This window comes from Mustela putorius, unplaced genomic scaffold (assembly GCF_011764305.1).
Source record: "Mustela putorius furo isolate JIRA1106 unplaced genomic scaffold, ASM1176430v1.1 tig00000596_pilon_pilon_pilon, whole genome shotgun sequence".
In the NCBI taxonomy this organism is placed as follows: domain Eukaryota; kingdom Metazoa; phylum Chordata; class Mammalia; order Carnivora; family Mustelidae; genus Mustela; species Mustela putorius.
The window spans coordinates 11,110,039-11,125,138 of NW_025421428.1; the positions used below are offsets into that span (position 1 = coordinate 11,110,039).

At 46.0% G+C, this 15,100-nt stretch overlaps 1 protein-coding gene across 1 annotated transcript in view; it reads left to right on the top strand.

Annotated features, from left to right (window-relative positions):
- The window catches only part of GPR107 (G protein-coupled receptor 107), a 77,460-nt gene that overhangs the window by 22,658 nt on the left and 39,702 nt on the right, over window positions 1–15,100 (top strand). The window contains exons 2-9 of the mRNA XM_013058637.2: window positions 1,814–1,936; window positions 2,257–2,307; window positions 2,529–2,608; window positions 3,831–3,985; window positions 5,612–5,649; window positions 7,212–7,268; window positions 11,797–11,907; window positions 12,229–12,362. Coding sequence (XP_012914091.1) covers window positions 1,814–1,936; window positions 2,257–2,307; window positions 2,529–2,608; window positions 3,831–3,985; window positions 5,612–5,649; window positions 7,212–7,268; window positions 11,797–11,907; window positions 12,229–12,362 — 749 coding nt within the window. The remainder of the gene's footprint in view (window positions 1–1,813; window positions 1,937–2,256; window positions 2,308–2,528; window positions 2,609–3,830; window positions 3,986–5,611; window positions 5,650–7,211; window positions 7,269–11,796; window positions 11,908–12,228; window positions 12,363–15,100) is intronic.

Here is a 15,100-nt window from a genome sequence, read left to right on the forward strand (position 1 = left end):
GACTTGGATGGGATTGAGGGGTGGGGGGAAATGCTGGAACCGTGTCCCTCTCCTTGGCCCTTAACATTACAGGACTCTCAGAGCTATATTCCTTGAATCGAAGAGTGGACTGGGAAACATAGCCCTCCTAATGGCTGTAAATGTCTGTTTTAGCTATGTAGGGGGTTACAGTTTGCGATTTGTCTGCCAAAGATCTGATCCACAGCCTCTCCTCAGAGGGCTTTGGGGTTTGCAATCAGACTTGGAGACCCAAGTCTAGAAAGAGAAAATCCCCGCTCACACTAAGACCCAGCCTGAGCCTGCTGGGAATGTCCGCAGAGACAGCTGAAGAGCAGAGCTGGAGTCCCCAGAGCATTTCAGTGTGTTGTCAGATGGTTACAATCAAAAGAAACAAAGGGTAGAATTTTTTTTTTTTTAAGATTTTATTTATTTGACAGAGAGCGTGCAAGCACAAGCCGGGATAGCGGCAGAGAGAGAGGGAGAAGCAGGCTCCCCATCGAGCAGGGAGCCCGATGCGGGGCTCGACCCCAGGACCCCAGGATCATGACCTGAGCAGAAGGCAGACGCTTAACCTACTGAGCCATCCAGGTGCCCTCAGAGGGTAGAATTTAACAGTTATGAGCAAGATACAAATAGTAGCAAAAATGACTTTGCCGGTTTTAGAAAAGTGCTTAGCTTGGCACCTGGCATTCAGGAGCTACTTCACAACTGTTAGCTTATTGCGGATTTACCGAAGGTGCCCTCATTTAGGCAAATGATTTCTATATAAGACTCGTGACTTGGTCCCCAGGGTGGCTCAGTTGGGTAATCGGCTGCCTTTAGCTCGCGTTTTGATCCCGTGGTCCTGGGATCCAGCCCCGTGTCAGGTTTCCTGCTCAGCGGGGATCCTGCTCCTCCCTCTCCCCCTTCCCCCACTCATTCCTTCTCTCCCTCTCTAAAATGAATTAAAAAAAAAAATCTTAAAAAAAAAAAAAAATAAAACTCATGATTTTACACAGCAGGACATGTCTCGGTGGAGCCTCAACTTGAGAAGTATTCACTAATACGGTTGTCTCGGCCTTGAAATTTGTTGGCTTAGTTGAGATTGGAATCACAATTTTGAGGCCGTTTCAAGCCTCTGTAGTAGGCATTTGCCCACGTGCTCAGTTTCAGTAAATCTCAGGATTATCCTGTGTCCCAGAGATCTGTCTCCAGCTGGCTAGTTTCTGGATTCCTTTTGCATAAGGCTTTGTTTCCTGAAGACCTGTCACATGAAACATCATGTTTAGATGCAAATGTAAAAAAAAATTGTATTATAGATCAGAAGAGTAATGTCAGTCGCCCTTATCCTGCAGTGGGAGGAGCCGGGTTCATAAGTCTCATAAGAAGGTTTATAAAAAGGAGTATATTCCGGGGGCAGCTTTGGCCGCTTCTCTCCACCCCAGCCCCCACCCACGTATTTTGAGTGCCTGCTGGATTCCAGGCCTTTGCCAGCAGGAAGCTTGTGAGCATGACGAACACCTTGTTCCTCTTTCCCTGCAATTCCCATTCCACTTGATCACCAGGTCAGTCCTGGGACCCTTACGTATGCATGGGCGTGAACTCAATCTATTATGCGCCTCCTTCTGCAAAAACGGTTGCTATCTTATGAATCTTATCTTATGAGTCTTTTTCAGCTTATGGAGCAAGATAAGGTGTTATACCATATATATTGCCAAGTATATGAAACAGTGACTAGTTAGCTAGATACCATACTTTTCCAGCAAATAAATAGTTTAAATAATCAGGTTAACTTCTCCCTATTAACTAATTCTACCACTCTAAATCTTTTCAGGACGATGTGAGGCATAAGGTTCACCTGAACACCTTTGGATTCTTCAAGGACGGGTACATGGTGGTTAATGTCAGCAGCCTTTCTGTAAATGACCCTGCGGGAGCCACAGACAAGGACACAACCGTAAGTGCCTTCCCAGGAGGTCAAGGGCTTTACACTTCTCTGTTGCTCAGATGGGAGCTTCACCGCACACTTAAATATGAAGTCTCGGAACATAGAGAAAATTAAACTTGTGAACAGGCATCAAATAGTTTTACTTTGAACATGTAAGTTGTAATTCTTAAATAATTTGAGTAATTAGCAACCCCTTTTATAAAATGAACGCTAAGAAAACCATGAGAAGCCTAGGCCAAAGAATCACTTGTTTAGCTCTTCGAGTAAGAAAGGTATGGATGCCAGAGTATTGCGTCGGTATTTACCTCTACTCTTTTTGCCCCCCTTAGATTGGATTCAGCCTGGACCGCACAAAGAATGACGGATTTTCTTCTTATCTGGTGAGCACTACACATGGGACCTCATCCCTCCCTTCATGTGAGCCCAGGACACTGGGTGAGAGCTCCCTGCTTCTGTCCCTGCTCTTTTCTTACGGCGGTGGCTGCTTGGACTACCCGGCATATCCGAGCTGTGGGCACGGTTGTGTTGTTTGGGTTGGAGGTTGGATCATTTATTTGCCTTGTTCTAGTGTGAGTGAATAAGAGGGGTCTTCCTTCCTCAGGATGAAGATGTGAATTACTGTATTTTAAAAAAGCAGTCTGTCTCTGTCACCCTTCTAATCCTAGACATCTCCAGAAGTGAGTAAGTAATTCTCATGTTCCTTCAGTTCCATCCTCAAGTAAAGTTACAGGGAATTCGGTAGTTAAGCTATCATTTACTGAGTGTCCGCCATGTGCCAAATACTGTGTTGAGTGCTGGAGGTTAAGAACATGATGGGGGAGACGGAGGTACCACTCCCAAGGAGCCTGGAGATGGCCAAGGGAGGCCAAACACCAATACAGATGATCCCGGCAATAGAGCGAGATGGTGGGGCAGAGACACTGGTGAATTGCAGAGGCCCTAGGGGCAAGGCTTCAGGCAACTCTTGGCCCAAAGAGCCTTCAAGTGAGTGGACTTCACCAGGTAAATAAGGGAAGAGCATTGAAGGCAAAGTCAGGGCAGCTTGAAATAGCATGGCATGTTCAACAGAGTAAATTCATTATTTACAGCCAGCTGACATGCAGGGAGAGGGGGAGGCCCCTCCTCCATGAGGCAGGACTAGAAGTGCTCCGCTCCAGCTCGGCCGTGCTAGCTCAGCTCACGTGTCCATTCAGGCGTGGGGCCTCCCCTTCCCTTTCCTGGCAGGATGGGATCTTTAGGAAGAGAGAAGAGAAGAAGTGCATCCCGGCAGGCCACTGCTTGTGCCCGCTGCCTCTCCCATGCTCCCCTCAAGTTCACTTTAACATCTTACTGGGTTGTTTTTTTTTGTGTTGTTGTTTTTTTTAAGTTTTATTTATTTATTTGACAGGCAGAGATCACAAGTAGGCAGAGAGGCAGCCAGAGGCGGGGGAGGGAAGCAGGCTCCCCGCTGAGCAGAGAGCCCGATGAGGGCTCCATCCCAGGACCCTGGGATCATGACCTGAGCCGAAGGCAGAGGCTTTAAGCCACTGAGCCACCCAGGTGCCCCCTTACTGGGTTTTTTGCCCCTTGTTCCGTTCCCCTTGTTGAACACCATATAGATGCTTAGGGGGAAAATATGTCCATCAGAACCATGTGGTGGCTAGGGACGTAAGCTTCAGAGTGAGAATGCTGGGTCCTCGCCTGGCTGCTTCCAGCCTCACCACTCTTCAGCAAGTTCTTAACCTTCCTGAGTCCGCATTTTAGCAGGTGCACAGAGGAGCTCCTAGAATCTACATCAGGGATTCACAAGGACTGAGATGATGGGTTTGGATACTGAGACCGTGTGTAACACATGGCACTCAGATACTCAGATGACCATCACATTACCTTGAACTTCTTTTCTTTTCTCTTACTTTGAATGTAGGGTGAGAGTAAGAGCCCCCCCAGAAGCTGGTACACAGTTACCAAAGATCGTCTTCAGCAAGGATGAGAAGGTCCTCGGCCAGAGCCAGGAGCCCCAGAGCCAGGAGCCCGGGGCTAACCCTGTTTCAGCGGGCAACCAGATTCAGCCAAAACAAGGTCAGCTGTCAGGCAGAGAACAGCATCTTCTTCCCTGCCCTGCTCTGTAGATTCTTTTTTGTCCCCAAGTGAAAACACACACAGACACAGCATTGATGTTATTTGGGGGTCATACAAAATTACGTAACCGTTAAAAAGGTGGAAACTGGGGGGAAGGTGGGGAAAAGAAAAGTCGTTCCTTCGTCCTTGCGGCACAAGAACTTGAGTAATCTGTATCCCTTCTGGGCTCTCGGTCTGGAATGTTTGATTTTTTTTTTTTTCTGTTTAGATTTTTTAAATTAATTTATTTAAGAGAGAGAAAGCAGAGCAAGCAAGAGAAGCTCCTAGTCATGTTTGTAATTTTCCCAAGCATCCCTGTTCATTCAACTTGCAGACAGCTCATTGTTACCAGTCCTTCTGTTACGTGGAGACTGTAATTTTGCTCAAGCTTCCCCCTTAAGAAGACATTTCCACTGTCTGCTATTATAAATACAGCTGCATTGGGAATTCTTCATTTGTAGAACTTTGATCCTATCTAGAACTTTGTTCTTTAGGATGGATTCCCAGAATTGAAATGTTTGGTTCTAAGGATATGAATGCTTTGGAGAATAGTGGTGCCTGTGTTCCGTTCCTTTCCAGTGCACTGTGTGAATGGATGCTCCTTTGGGGAAGTCTGTAGGACTAGTGCCCACATCACCATGTCCTAGCCTGGACTGGGGTTTTGGTGTGTGTTTGTGTTGATCCCAAAGTAAAAGGCGAGAAGGATATTCTTGGTTTTGCTTTCCTTCTCACTACTGAGGCTGCACTGTATCTCCAGACGGTGATTGGCTAGTTTACATTTATTGCCTCTTTTATTAACTGTCACCTTTGTCTGATAGTTTAGTTCTTCAAAGAGAACTCACTGTTTATTGTATTATTTATACATTTTTTTCTCAGCCTATCAAAACTCTAACCCAGATTAAAAGACATGCAGAAATGTTACATCTGTGTGATGGTGTAGCTTTGTGTCTGCACACTATTCCTTTCTAGCCCTCATATGCAGGCACTGCACGCAAAGTGCTCTCTTCCTTCTTTTTTATTCTAAAGTTCTTTCCCGCAGGGAGTTTGAAATCCTGTCTTCCCTATGAAGGCTGTCTCAAGTGAGAATAAGGCACAGAAGCCTTCTCTATTCCGTGAAAGGAGCCATTGGCGGTCTTAGCACACCTTGCTGTGAGGGAAAAAAAGTATGAATTGTACTAATGTAATTCACTATTAATTTTTCCATGTATGTAAATAAATGTTATCTATGTATTTTAAAACAATGATCTGTTCTCAAGCAGGATAACTCAGAGAATGAGGAAGATCACTCCATGCAGCCGCTCTGACAATAACAGACACGGGATTATTCAGAGATGATTTCCCTGTTGGGACTAAATGTTATCCTTTATTAGAGAGCACTGATCATGTAACACACTCGTTTGCTGCTTCTGCGGCTCAAGAATTATTTTGGAATCTGAGGAGTTGTCAGTGTACAAGATAGCACATGGCCTCACCTTCCGTTAGCTCGAAGTATTTGACATTAGACAAGCTAGAGCCTCAGAAAATGACACTGTAATCAGATACAAGCTGAATCATGCAGTAATATCTTCTAAATGTTTCTGCTTCTAGACAGTGGAAAATCTAAAAGAAGCACAGTAGATTCAAAGGTAAGAACTGACCACCCCCTGTTTTCAGCTTTCCTGGATGTATATGTACATATGTGTGTATGTGTGTGGGGATGTGAGGGGGAGTGGGGGTATGTTTATATACCATGACATAAAGGTACACACATACACATGCCTAATCCGCTGGGGGTTGCTGCCTGTTTGGAGAGAAAATGTTACCAGGTTGGAAGAATTTCTAAGTAACATTGAGTTCTGAGTAGTACAGCACTTGCACAGTAGAGGATCAGACAGTGAGGGGGAGCCCTCAGGAAGGGGAGGAGTCAGGGCTTAGAGTTTGGCGGATTTGTTTGGGGAAAGAGGAAGGAATGTCATAAGCAAAGACTGGAAATGGGAACGAGCATGACAGATCCTTGGTTCTGGCCTATGGGAAGTAAAAGGTGTGTCTTTGGGAGCAGAGAGAGGGATCTTAGATAATAAAAGCCCAGGCACCAGAGGGTATTCATTGATGGCACAGAAAATAGGAAGTCGTCAGGAGTTCTTGATCAGGAAGGACTGTGATGCAGGTGGTGTTTGGGGCAGATGTTCTGAAAGTCATGGGCAAAGCAGCCTCAGAGAGAGAGGCAGTGAAATTAGGAGGACCAGGAAGAACACGGTTGTGACGGTACAGATTTAGGGCCAGGGGGACTTGGAGTCTTGGAATGTGGATAAAGAACGGGGCCTGTGTTGGGGTGGAGGAGGAAGGAAGTAGGTTTTTTGTTTGTTTGTTTTTGTTTTAGTAGAAGAATAGATGGTAGAAGTAGCAGAAGGAAAAAATTGGGAACATTTTGGGTTGGGATATCTTGATTTTTCAGTAAGGGGGCATCCAGATGGCAGTATTCTGTTTTCACAGCTGTTTTGAAGTGTAATTGACATCCAGTAACTTACACATATTTAAAGTGACAGTTTGCTAAGTTTTGACTTGAGTGTACCCCAGAGAAGCCGCCACCACCACAAAATGGTGAACATATTTATCACCCCACAAGGTTCTCTTGCCCCTCCTTCCTCCCGTCCTCAACCACTGATCTGCCTCTGTAGATGAGTGATTAGAACTTGATGGAAGGGCCCTATTCGGCACTGCTCTCTTTGTCTTCTTTGACTCAGCGGAATTCTTTTGAGTTCATCCATGTTGTTGGGTGTAGGTCTTTCCTCCTCATTTCTGGAGTTAGTCCACTGTACCAGTGACAGTAATATGCTCATCATTTGAAATTGGGAATGGTGTCCAGGTGAAGTGTCGGGATATGACCTTGGTTGGCATCCGTAGTCCTCCTGAAGCTATAAGAATGGAGACACGCTCCAGGGGGATCAGGGTGGGGGGGAGGGAATAGGGGGCTAGTGGGGGGCAGAAGAGATCACTGAGAAAAGGAAGTGGGTGAGGAAGATTCTTTCTCCGTGAAAGGGGATCGCAGACATCTCGAAAGGACGGTGAGTTTTATTTCCTGAGAGCTTCTGAAGGTCAGCAAATTGAAGATTTAAGAAGGATGTGCTTTTGTTTGTTTTAATTTTTTTTATTAGTACATTTTCTGCCAGTATCATTCTAAAACAGGTTGTTGTGGCTTTTTTTTCAGGCAACGGGAGAAAAATCCTTTTCTGTTCACAATAGTGATGGGGCAGTTTCTTTTCAGGTATGTCTTCTCTTTGAGTAATCTTCATCGGATTTATCTCTGTAGTGTAAAGGGTGAATTTGCAAAGGAATTTTGAATTTAGGAATAATAATTTAGTTATTCTACAGATCAGTCACTCAAATGTAGTAGTAGCCCTCTCCATAGCAAATCCACAAGGTAGGTATTGTTACCCACTACTTAGCTGATCATGTCTCTGAGAATGAGTGACTTTGTGAATGTCCAGTGTGAGTGACAAGGCCCGCATCTGCCTGGCTGTCCCCACCCTGCTGCTCTTTAATCCCATGCTGCCTCCCATTTGGAGTGTGTTAGAAGCACAGAATTCTTTTTCTTTCTTTCTTTTTTTTTTTTAATTTATTTTTTTATTTACTTACTTATTTATTTGATAGAGATCACGAGTAGTCAGAGAGGCAGGCAGGGAGAGTGGAGGAAGCAGGCTCCCCGCTGAGCAGAGAGCCCCATGCCGGGCTGATCCCAGGACCCTGAGACCATGACCTGAGCCGAAGGCAGAGTCTTAACCCACTGAGCCACTCAGGAGAAGCACAGAATTCTGTACCTAGAAGGACCACTCGTGATTGTTTAGGATGCTGGTAGGATTTTAGAGATGTGTTCACCAAGGGTCAATGGCGTTCGGTGACCTGCCCACCTGGCCCCGTTCTTCATACCACAGCCACAGCCTGTGGTTGGGGTAGGACATTGGATAGGGTCTCAGCACCCACTTACTGGCTGATGACCTTAGCTCTCTTAACTCCTGGATCTTGTCTTTAATCATCTAAGAGTGAATAGTGATGGCACCTATCTCATTGGGTTATTATAAGTATTTTTTTTAACATAAAAGTGCTTTAGAAGCACTGTACAAATAACCATTTAACGTTAATTTGTAAGAATCACTGCCCCATTTCTAACCAGTTTTCATTAATTAAGGTATAATTTGCTTAGAGTGAAATGCACAGGTCTTAAATATGTCGTTCGATCAGTTCCAACAAATGCATGCATCTGTGCCTCCCACTCTCTACCACGAGTCTCTATGTTTTCACCCCCTCAGTGTCCCCCATCCCTGCATCCCCTGTTCTGATCTCTTTCAGCATACATTATTTTGCCTAACAGTTTTTACACGGTCTTTAAGTTTAGTGACCATAGGAATTAATAGCTCATTGAGAGCTTGTGGATGCTTCCCACCTGCCTCAGAGCAAAAGCTCCAGCCCTTCCTGGTCTGCAAGGCCATATAGTCTGCTGGCTGCAGTCTCCTCTTCGACCTTGGCTCCTGTTTCTGATCCAGCCACAGAGGCCACCTCGCTGCTCCTAGAAATGATCAGGCCTCAGGCTCTGCCCTGACTGTACCCGCAGGCAGGAATGCTTGTCCCTTAGAAGCCAGTGATTAATATCTTCCTCTTTCAGGCCTTTGCTCAAATGTCATAATCTCAGCAAAGCTGCCTCCGTTCATCCTGTTTTAAATGCAGCTTCTTTCCCTCCCCTCCTCCTGCTGGTTTCCCCTTGATACTTCTTTCCAACACTGCTACGTACTCATTTATTATGCTTATTTTCTGTGGCTCCCTTTAGAGGGTGGCCATAAGGGAGAGGGTTTTTTAAATTTGTTTTCTTTCTCATGCAAACGAAATCCCTAATCTTGGGCCTGGCCTGTAATAATAGTCCATCCATTAGTAATAATGGGGCCCTTGGAGTGGGTGTGGCGCGCTTACACACGGTCATTATCTCTGTTCATCCTCCCAGCAGCTCTATGGAGGAGGCACTGTTATTACTCCCTTTTATAGATCAGGGATCTGAGGCTCAGAGAGGTTAAGTAACTTGCCCAAGACGGGGATTCAGACCCAGGTTTCTCTGACTCCAAGGCCCATCCTTGTGTTTAATCACTTTTTTACTGCCTCCTTAAGAAAATACAAAAGGTACTTTTTTCTCTTTTCTTTCTCTCACTTTGAAGTGCTTATTAAGGGCGTGTAGGTGGCCCAGTTGGTTGGGTGACTGCCTTTGGCTCAGGTCATGATCTAGGGTCCTGGGATCGAGTCCTACATCTGGCTCCCCCTGCCCGGCGGGGAGTCTGCTTCTCCCTCTTCCTCTGTCTGCCACTCCCCTTGCTTGTGCTCTTGCTCTCAAATAAATAAATAAAATTTAAAAAATGAAGTTGGGGGTGCCTGGGTGGCTCAGTGGGTTAAAGCCTCTGCCTTCAGCTCAGGTCATGATCCCAGGGTCCTGGGTTCGAGCTCCGCATCTCAGCAGGGAGCCTGCTTCTCTTCCTGACTCTCTGCCTACTTGTGATCTCTGTCTGTCAAATAAAGAAATAAAATCTTTTTTTTTATAAAAAGTTCTTAATAAGGTACTTTTTTGGAAATTTCTTGTAGCCTTTAAAAAAAAATCACCAAGGAAAGCATGATAGGATATACATACTTGTCAGTGACTAAAGCTTTGTGTTGGGGGAGTGTCGTGATTAAGGACATTGAGATAACCAGTTCACAGGCTTCTCAGGCCACAGGAAACAGGCAGTGTACGGACAGTCTGCCTCTTCCCTGGCTTCCCTTCTCCTTGTAATGAAGTTTGTAGGTGACACCTTGCTGTTCTGCTACTCAGTATCCTGATTTTGGTCAAGGAAGTCATTGTGAGCTTTTCTGCTCTATCCACAGAGCAGAGATGATATTTTATCTTCCTAAAGCAGGAAAGGGGCTGTTAGCTCTTATTCCCACTCTAAAACATAGACTTTTGTTTGATTTTTTTTTTTTTTTAAGGTCAGGTACCTACTCTGATCAACCATGAAGATTATACAGACCTTTTAAAAAATAGCTATTTCTTAGAAACTTCATATGATTCTTATTTTTGGAACTAAAAGTTACTATGTTTAGAAGCGTATTCTGGCTCCCCCCTGTGTGGACTAAAACACATGCTCTTAGGTCTACATTGCTGAGTTCAGGACATAATTTAACAAAGTAATAATTTCACCTTGAATATTCTTGGTATTTTATTTCTGTTTACTTGTCAAATGTCCCTTTCTTCCGTACCCTTTTTTTTTTTAAGATTTTATTTATTGATTTGACAGAGATCACAAGTAGGAAGAGAGGCGGCAGAGAGAGAGAGAAGAGGAAGCAGGCTCCCTGCTGAGCAGGGAGCCCGATGAGGGCTCCATCCCAGGACCCTGGTATCATGACCTGAGCCGAAGGCAGAGGCTTGACTGACTGAGCCACCCAGGCGCCCCTTCCCTGTCCGTTTTAACTGGGTGCTGTAGTATGCTTGCAGAGGAGCACATAGTATTTATGTCAAGTACAAATGATTATAAATAATAACTTTGTAACCATCATGGAGACCAAAAATAGAATAGTGACAGCACCCCAGAGACCCTGTGTGACCCTCACATCCCTACCCAGCTGTTAAGAAAGCATCATTCCCATCAGTTCCTGGCTTCTCTTTACAGTTTATCATGTATGTAAGCAGCACATTTTAGGCTTCTACCAAAATGCTCCATAGAGTTGACCAAGGAGTCTTATTCTGTGGTCTTATATATAAAATGTCTGGACTTACATTAAACTTCATTTGTACCCATGAAACATGTGAGAAATGAGAAAATGTGCCCATGTAGAAAACGTAGCCTCTCTCTTGCCTGAAATCAGAGGAGTCAGTTTTTGTTTGTTTGTTTGTTTGTTTGTTTTAAAGATTTTATTTATTTATTTGACAGAGAGAAATCACAAGTAGGCAGAGAGGCAGGCAGAGAGAGAGAGAGGAGGAAGCAGGCTCCCTGCTGAGCAGAGAGCCCGATGCCGATGCGGGACTCCATCCCAGGACCCTGAGATCATGACCTGAGCCAAAGGCAGCGGCTTAACCACTGAGCCACCCAGGCGCCCAGAGGAGTCAGTTTTAATGAGGGAATATTTGTCCTTTACCTTTTCAAGTAGCAGAGGAGCCTCCTTTTTTCCAGGAGTATTTTTTACCTAAAGAGCAAAAGAGTATGTTGACTTGGAAATAACGTACCTGCTTCATAGGTTATCTCTGCAGTCCTCAGCAGGAGCCACAGCGGGTAGGGGATTCTGGGTCAAAATGAGGTTGTAGAACCTCAGTGGTGGGTATGGAGGTGTTCCCTGAGCGGTTCTGATGCCTTTTCCTGCTACCTTGAAAATTATTATAACAAAATATTGAGATGGAATCACAGAACGAGAAAACATCTGTTTATTTTACTTTGGATTTTTTTTTTTTTTAAGATTTTACTTATTTAATAGAGACAGCGAGTGAGCCAGCATGAGCAGGGGGAGGGGAGAGGCATGGGAGAAGGAGAAGCAGGCGCCCCGCTGACCAGAGAACCCAATACAGGGCTTGATCCCAGGACTCCAGGATCCTGACCTGAGCCAGAGGCAGGTGCATAACTGACTGAGCCACCCACGTGCCCCAAAAACATCTGTTTCTGCTCTGGGAGAATCCGATAAGAAATTAAGAAATCTGTATTTTTTCTGTCCATAACATTCATAATCTCTAAGATTTAAGCATTTAGCTGAGGACTTGGGTACTCTTCAATTTTTGTCTTCTTCACTTTCAGTTTTTCTTTAACATCAGCACCAATGACCAAGAAGGCCTCTACAGTCTTTATTTCCATAAATGCTCTGGGAACGAAGTGCGGTCTGGCGACAAGTTTTCCTTCAGTCTTGATGTGAGTACTGTACGGAAGGTGTTCCATGTGGATTTTGTCAGCCCTGTAAAATGTGAGACACATAATTTCATTGTAAGAGTGGGTTTTAACAGCACTTAAACAGAGTAGGAGAACAATGTGGCCAGAGTCCCATCTCTGCAGAGGATTCACAAAAAAATACAAAGCAACGTGGGATGTTTTTACACTTGAACCTGTGCGTTAGGAATGTGGTTGTTACCTGCTGGTGCTTCCTTAGCCAAGTGAAGCAGCTTTGGTGACAAATTGCAGACTATGGGATGATCTGTTCCTGAAAAGTAAACATTAATTTCGTGTCTGTTTCAGATTGAGATCACAGAGAAGAACCCTGACAGCTACCTCTCCGCAGGAGAGATCCCCCTCCCTAAATTATACATATCTATGGCCTTTTTCTTTTTCCTTTCTGGGACCATCTGGATTCACATCCTTCGAAAACGAAGGTGAGTTGTGACTTCCTCGAGCCCTCCGGCATAGAGTGTGTTCAGAGGTGCATAATTCACCTTCTGTTGGCTTCTTAGCCTCAGAGGGATTGGCCCTGGCAACCTTGTCCTCTTCCACAGGCGTCTTCCCTGTAACAGGGAGACTGTGCGAGCCTTGCCGTGTCGGGAGCCTTTGCACGCCCTGGTGTTTGTTTACTTCCCCTTGCTTTGTTTAAAACGCAGATCCAAATATTTTAATAATAGACAGACAAAACAAAACGTATAAGTAAGTGTTTCCATGGTGACGGTGTTAGGGTCTAGGACTCAGTGAGCTCATTGATCCCATTCGGGGGCTGTTTGTTCAGGAGAAGAGGTTAGCGACAGTGGCCTGCTGCCTGCCGAGAGCAGGGCATTGCTGCTCAGTGCTGTGTCTGCTCAGAGCCTGACAGGGGAGAAGTGTTGGCTTCCAGAGGGAGGGAACTCACTCCAAGCCCACCTGCCTGGCTCTTGGCCTTCCTTCTGAAACCTGAAGGCTTTACTTGCCTATACTCAGTTCTTAAAGGGAGCACCTGCGTGTGCGGTGGCGGGGCACGGGGTCCTGAGTGTTCAAATCTGTCTCCTTCCAACCAGGAAACATAATAAAATACTAATTTTCAGTTAGAGAATAGTGTGAAGTACTTGTTATAAGGCCCATAAACTAAGTTAAATGATGGTGTGGGACTATGGGATCATAATGTGGATTAATTTAAATTCATAAAATAGGCACCCAGATCGTTCTTTCTGTGGAGTGTTGGGCAGAAATTGAGACCTCTCTAGTCCCTGGTGGCCTGACTGTCGTGTGGAGGACGCGCCCAGCTGGAGTGGGGAGCTCTGGCTGGGACAGCGCTGGTTCTTACTTGGCATAATATTCGTTCCGCTCACCAGATGGGAAGAGCTACTTGTTTACTTGTGAAGAACCCTGTACGGTCATGGTTGCACTAGGCAATCAGGCAGCCTTTAATAAGAAAAAAAGAATCTTACCAATTCAGGCTATAAAAAGGTTTTTAAATAAAGTTTTGCTTCTGCCTTTATTAGAAAAGTAAGAAGTGGGAGCCCAAGGCCCAATTTCAAGTGTAAACATGGACACCTCCCACCTGCGTGACTCCCTTCACTCCCCGAGCCACAGAACTGCGACAGGGTCATTGCCCCACTTTCCTCTAAGGGTCTTGGAGCCTGAGGTGTGTTACGTGATTGTCCCTGAAATACTGTGTTCTGGAGGCCTTTGCAGATCAGGGTGCTATGCAGATCGGAGGTACATAAAAGACAGTTGACCAGGCAGGTGTTCAGCGGTATTTTCGTTCCGTGTATTTAGTGATATGACAGTCACTATCACTGGTTCACTTACGTAAAATTGTGGGAAGTTTTAACTCCGTGGTTAAATGATGCTGACCTACTTTGTGCAGCACGTGTTAGCTTCTTGCTGAAGGGCGGTAGACACAACCAGGGTGTGTAATGTAAGCCTTTCGCCCCGTCCTGTGTGTTTCCAGAAGACTTACAGGCCGTGCTGTCGGGTTGGAAATTTGAGTCACGTAAAGGATGTGACTCCAAGGCTTCGTGCATTTCAGAGGCTCACAGTCCCTTACTGCTGGAAGGAGCTGCGAGATCTTTGCCTCGCCTTCTGGAGGTCTTGAGAGGGGAAAAGAGAGACACGGCTGGCGACACCTGCCACAGCTGTGAGCGGCGCCCACATCTACTTGCCACCCATTAAGCAGCTCCTCTCGGCTCTCTGGGTGCTGCTCTGGGCCCCTAAGTGTGGGAAGGGGAAGACGGCCGATCGCTTTTCGGTGCCCGCTCCTTGCCCCATCAGGCCCCTGGTGCCGGTAGTTTCTGCTCATCATCCAGCTGCCCCATTTTCAGGAGAGGTTAGCGAGGCTTAGAAGGGTTAAGGTGGCCAGTGTAGAACCTGTATTCATGCCAAGCTGCTGTGGCTGTGGAGCGTGTGTTCCCCGACACATCACTGCCCTGTGGCTGATGTCTCAGCCAGGGCTGCCACCGAGGGTGCCGGGGCGCGGGAGCGAGCGCCGGGCTCGGCAGTGTGCGCTTCTGCACTCTGGGTACCCAGGGTTCTCAGTGCGGTTCGGGAGGGACAGACTCCTCTGGCCTTGACTTCCTTGTTGACCTTCGAGTAGGTAGGCCCCAGACAGGAAAGTACCAGGGAGGAAACCAGCCCGGAAAGGGAGTTGCGTCAGTTGGTGACACGCCCGCCTTATCATCGCGCAGGGCCCCTCTTCTTCATTTCCCCTTCATTTCCGACCCCTCGCTCGTGCTTCTCGCAGCTGCTCACACGCAGGTAATAGGTGGTGTTGGGCACGCGCGTATTCTTATAAATAGCTCGTGTTTATTGATAGTGCCTGTGTTTTTAACTTCTATAAACCATACTATCTACAGATACTGTTTTCATTTTTCATGCAGTAGTATCTTTCTTAAGACCTAATTACATTGCCGTGTGTCCGTCTAATTCATTAACTTGTAGCTACTCCGTAGTGTGTATCCCCACATTCTACTTATCCCTCCCTTTAGTGAGGCTCGGCCTCCATACCCTCGCTCCCTCACACAGTGTGGCCATGACCTCCCACCCCTACCCTGGCCTTGTCCCATTATGGCTCTCTCGGGGGTACACTCCCAGAAGAAGGTGCCCTGGGTATGGGGTAAATTCTTACTTAATTTCATTGAATGCTGCCGGGTCACCTCTGCTAGTTTATACTTCTGCCCATGGGGCA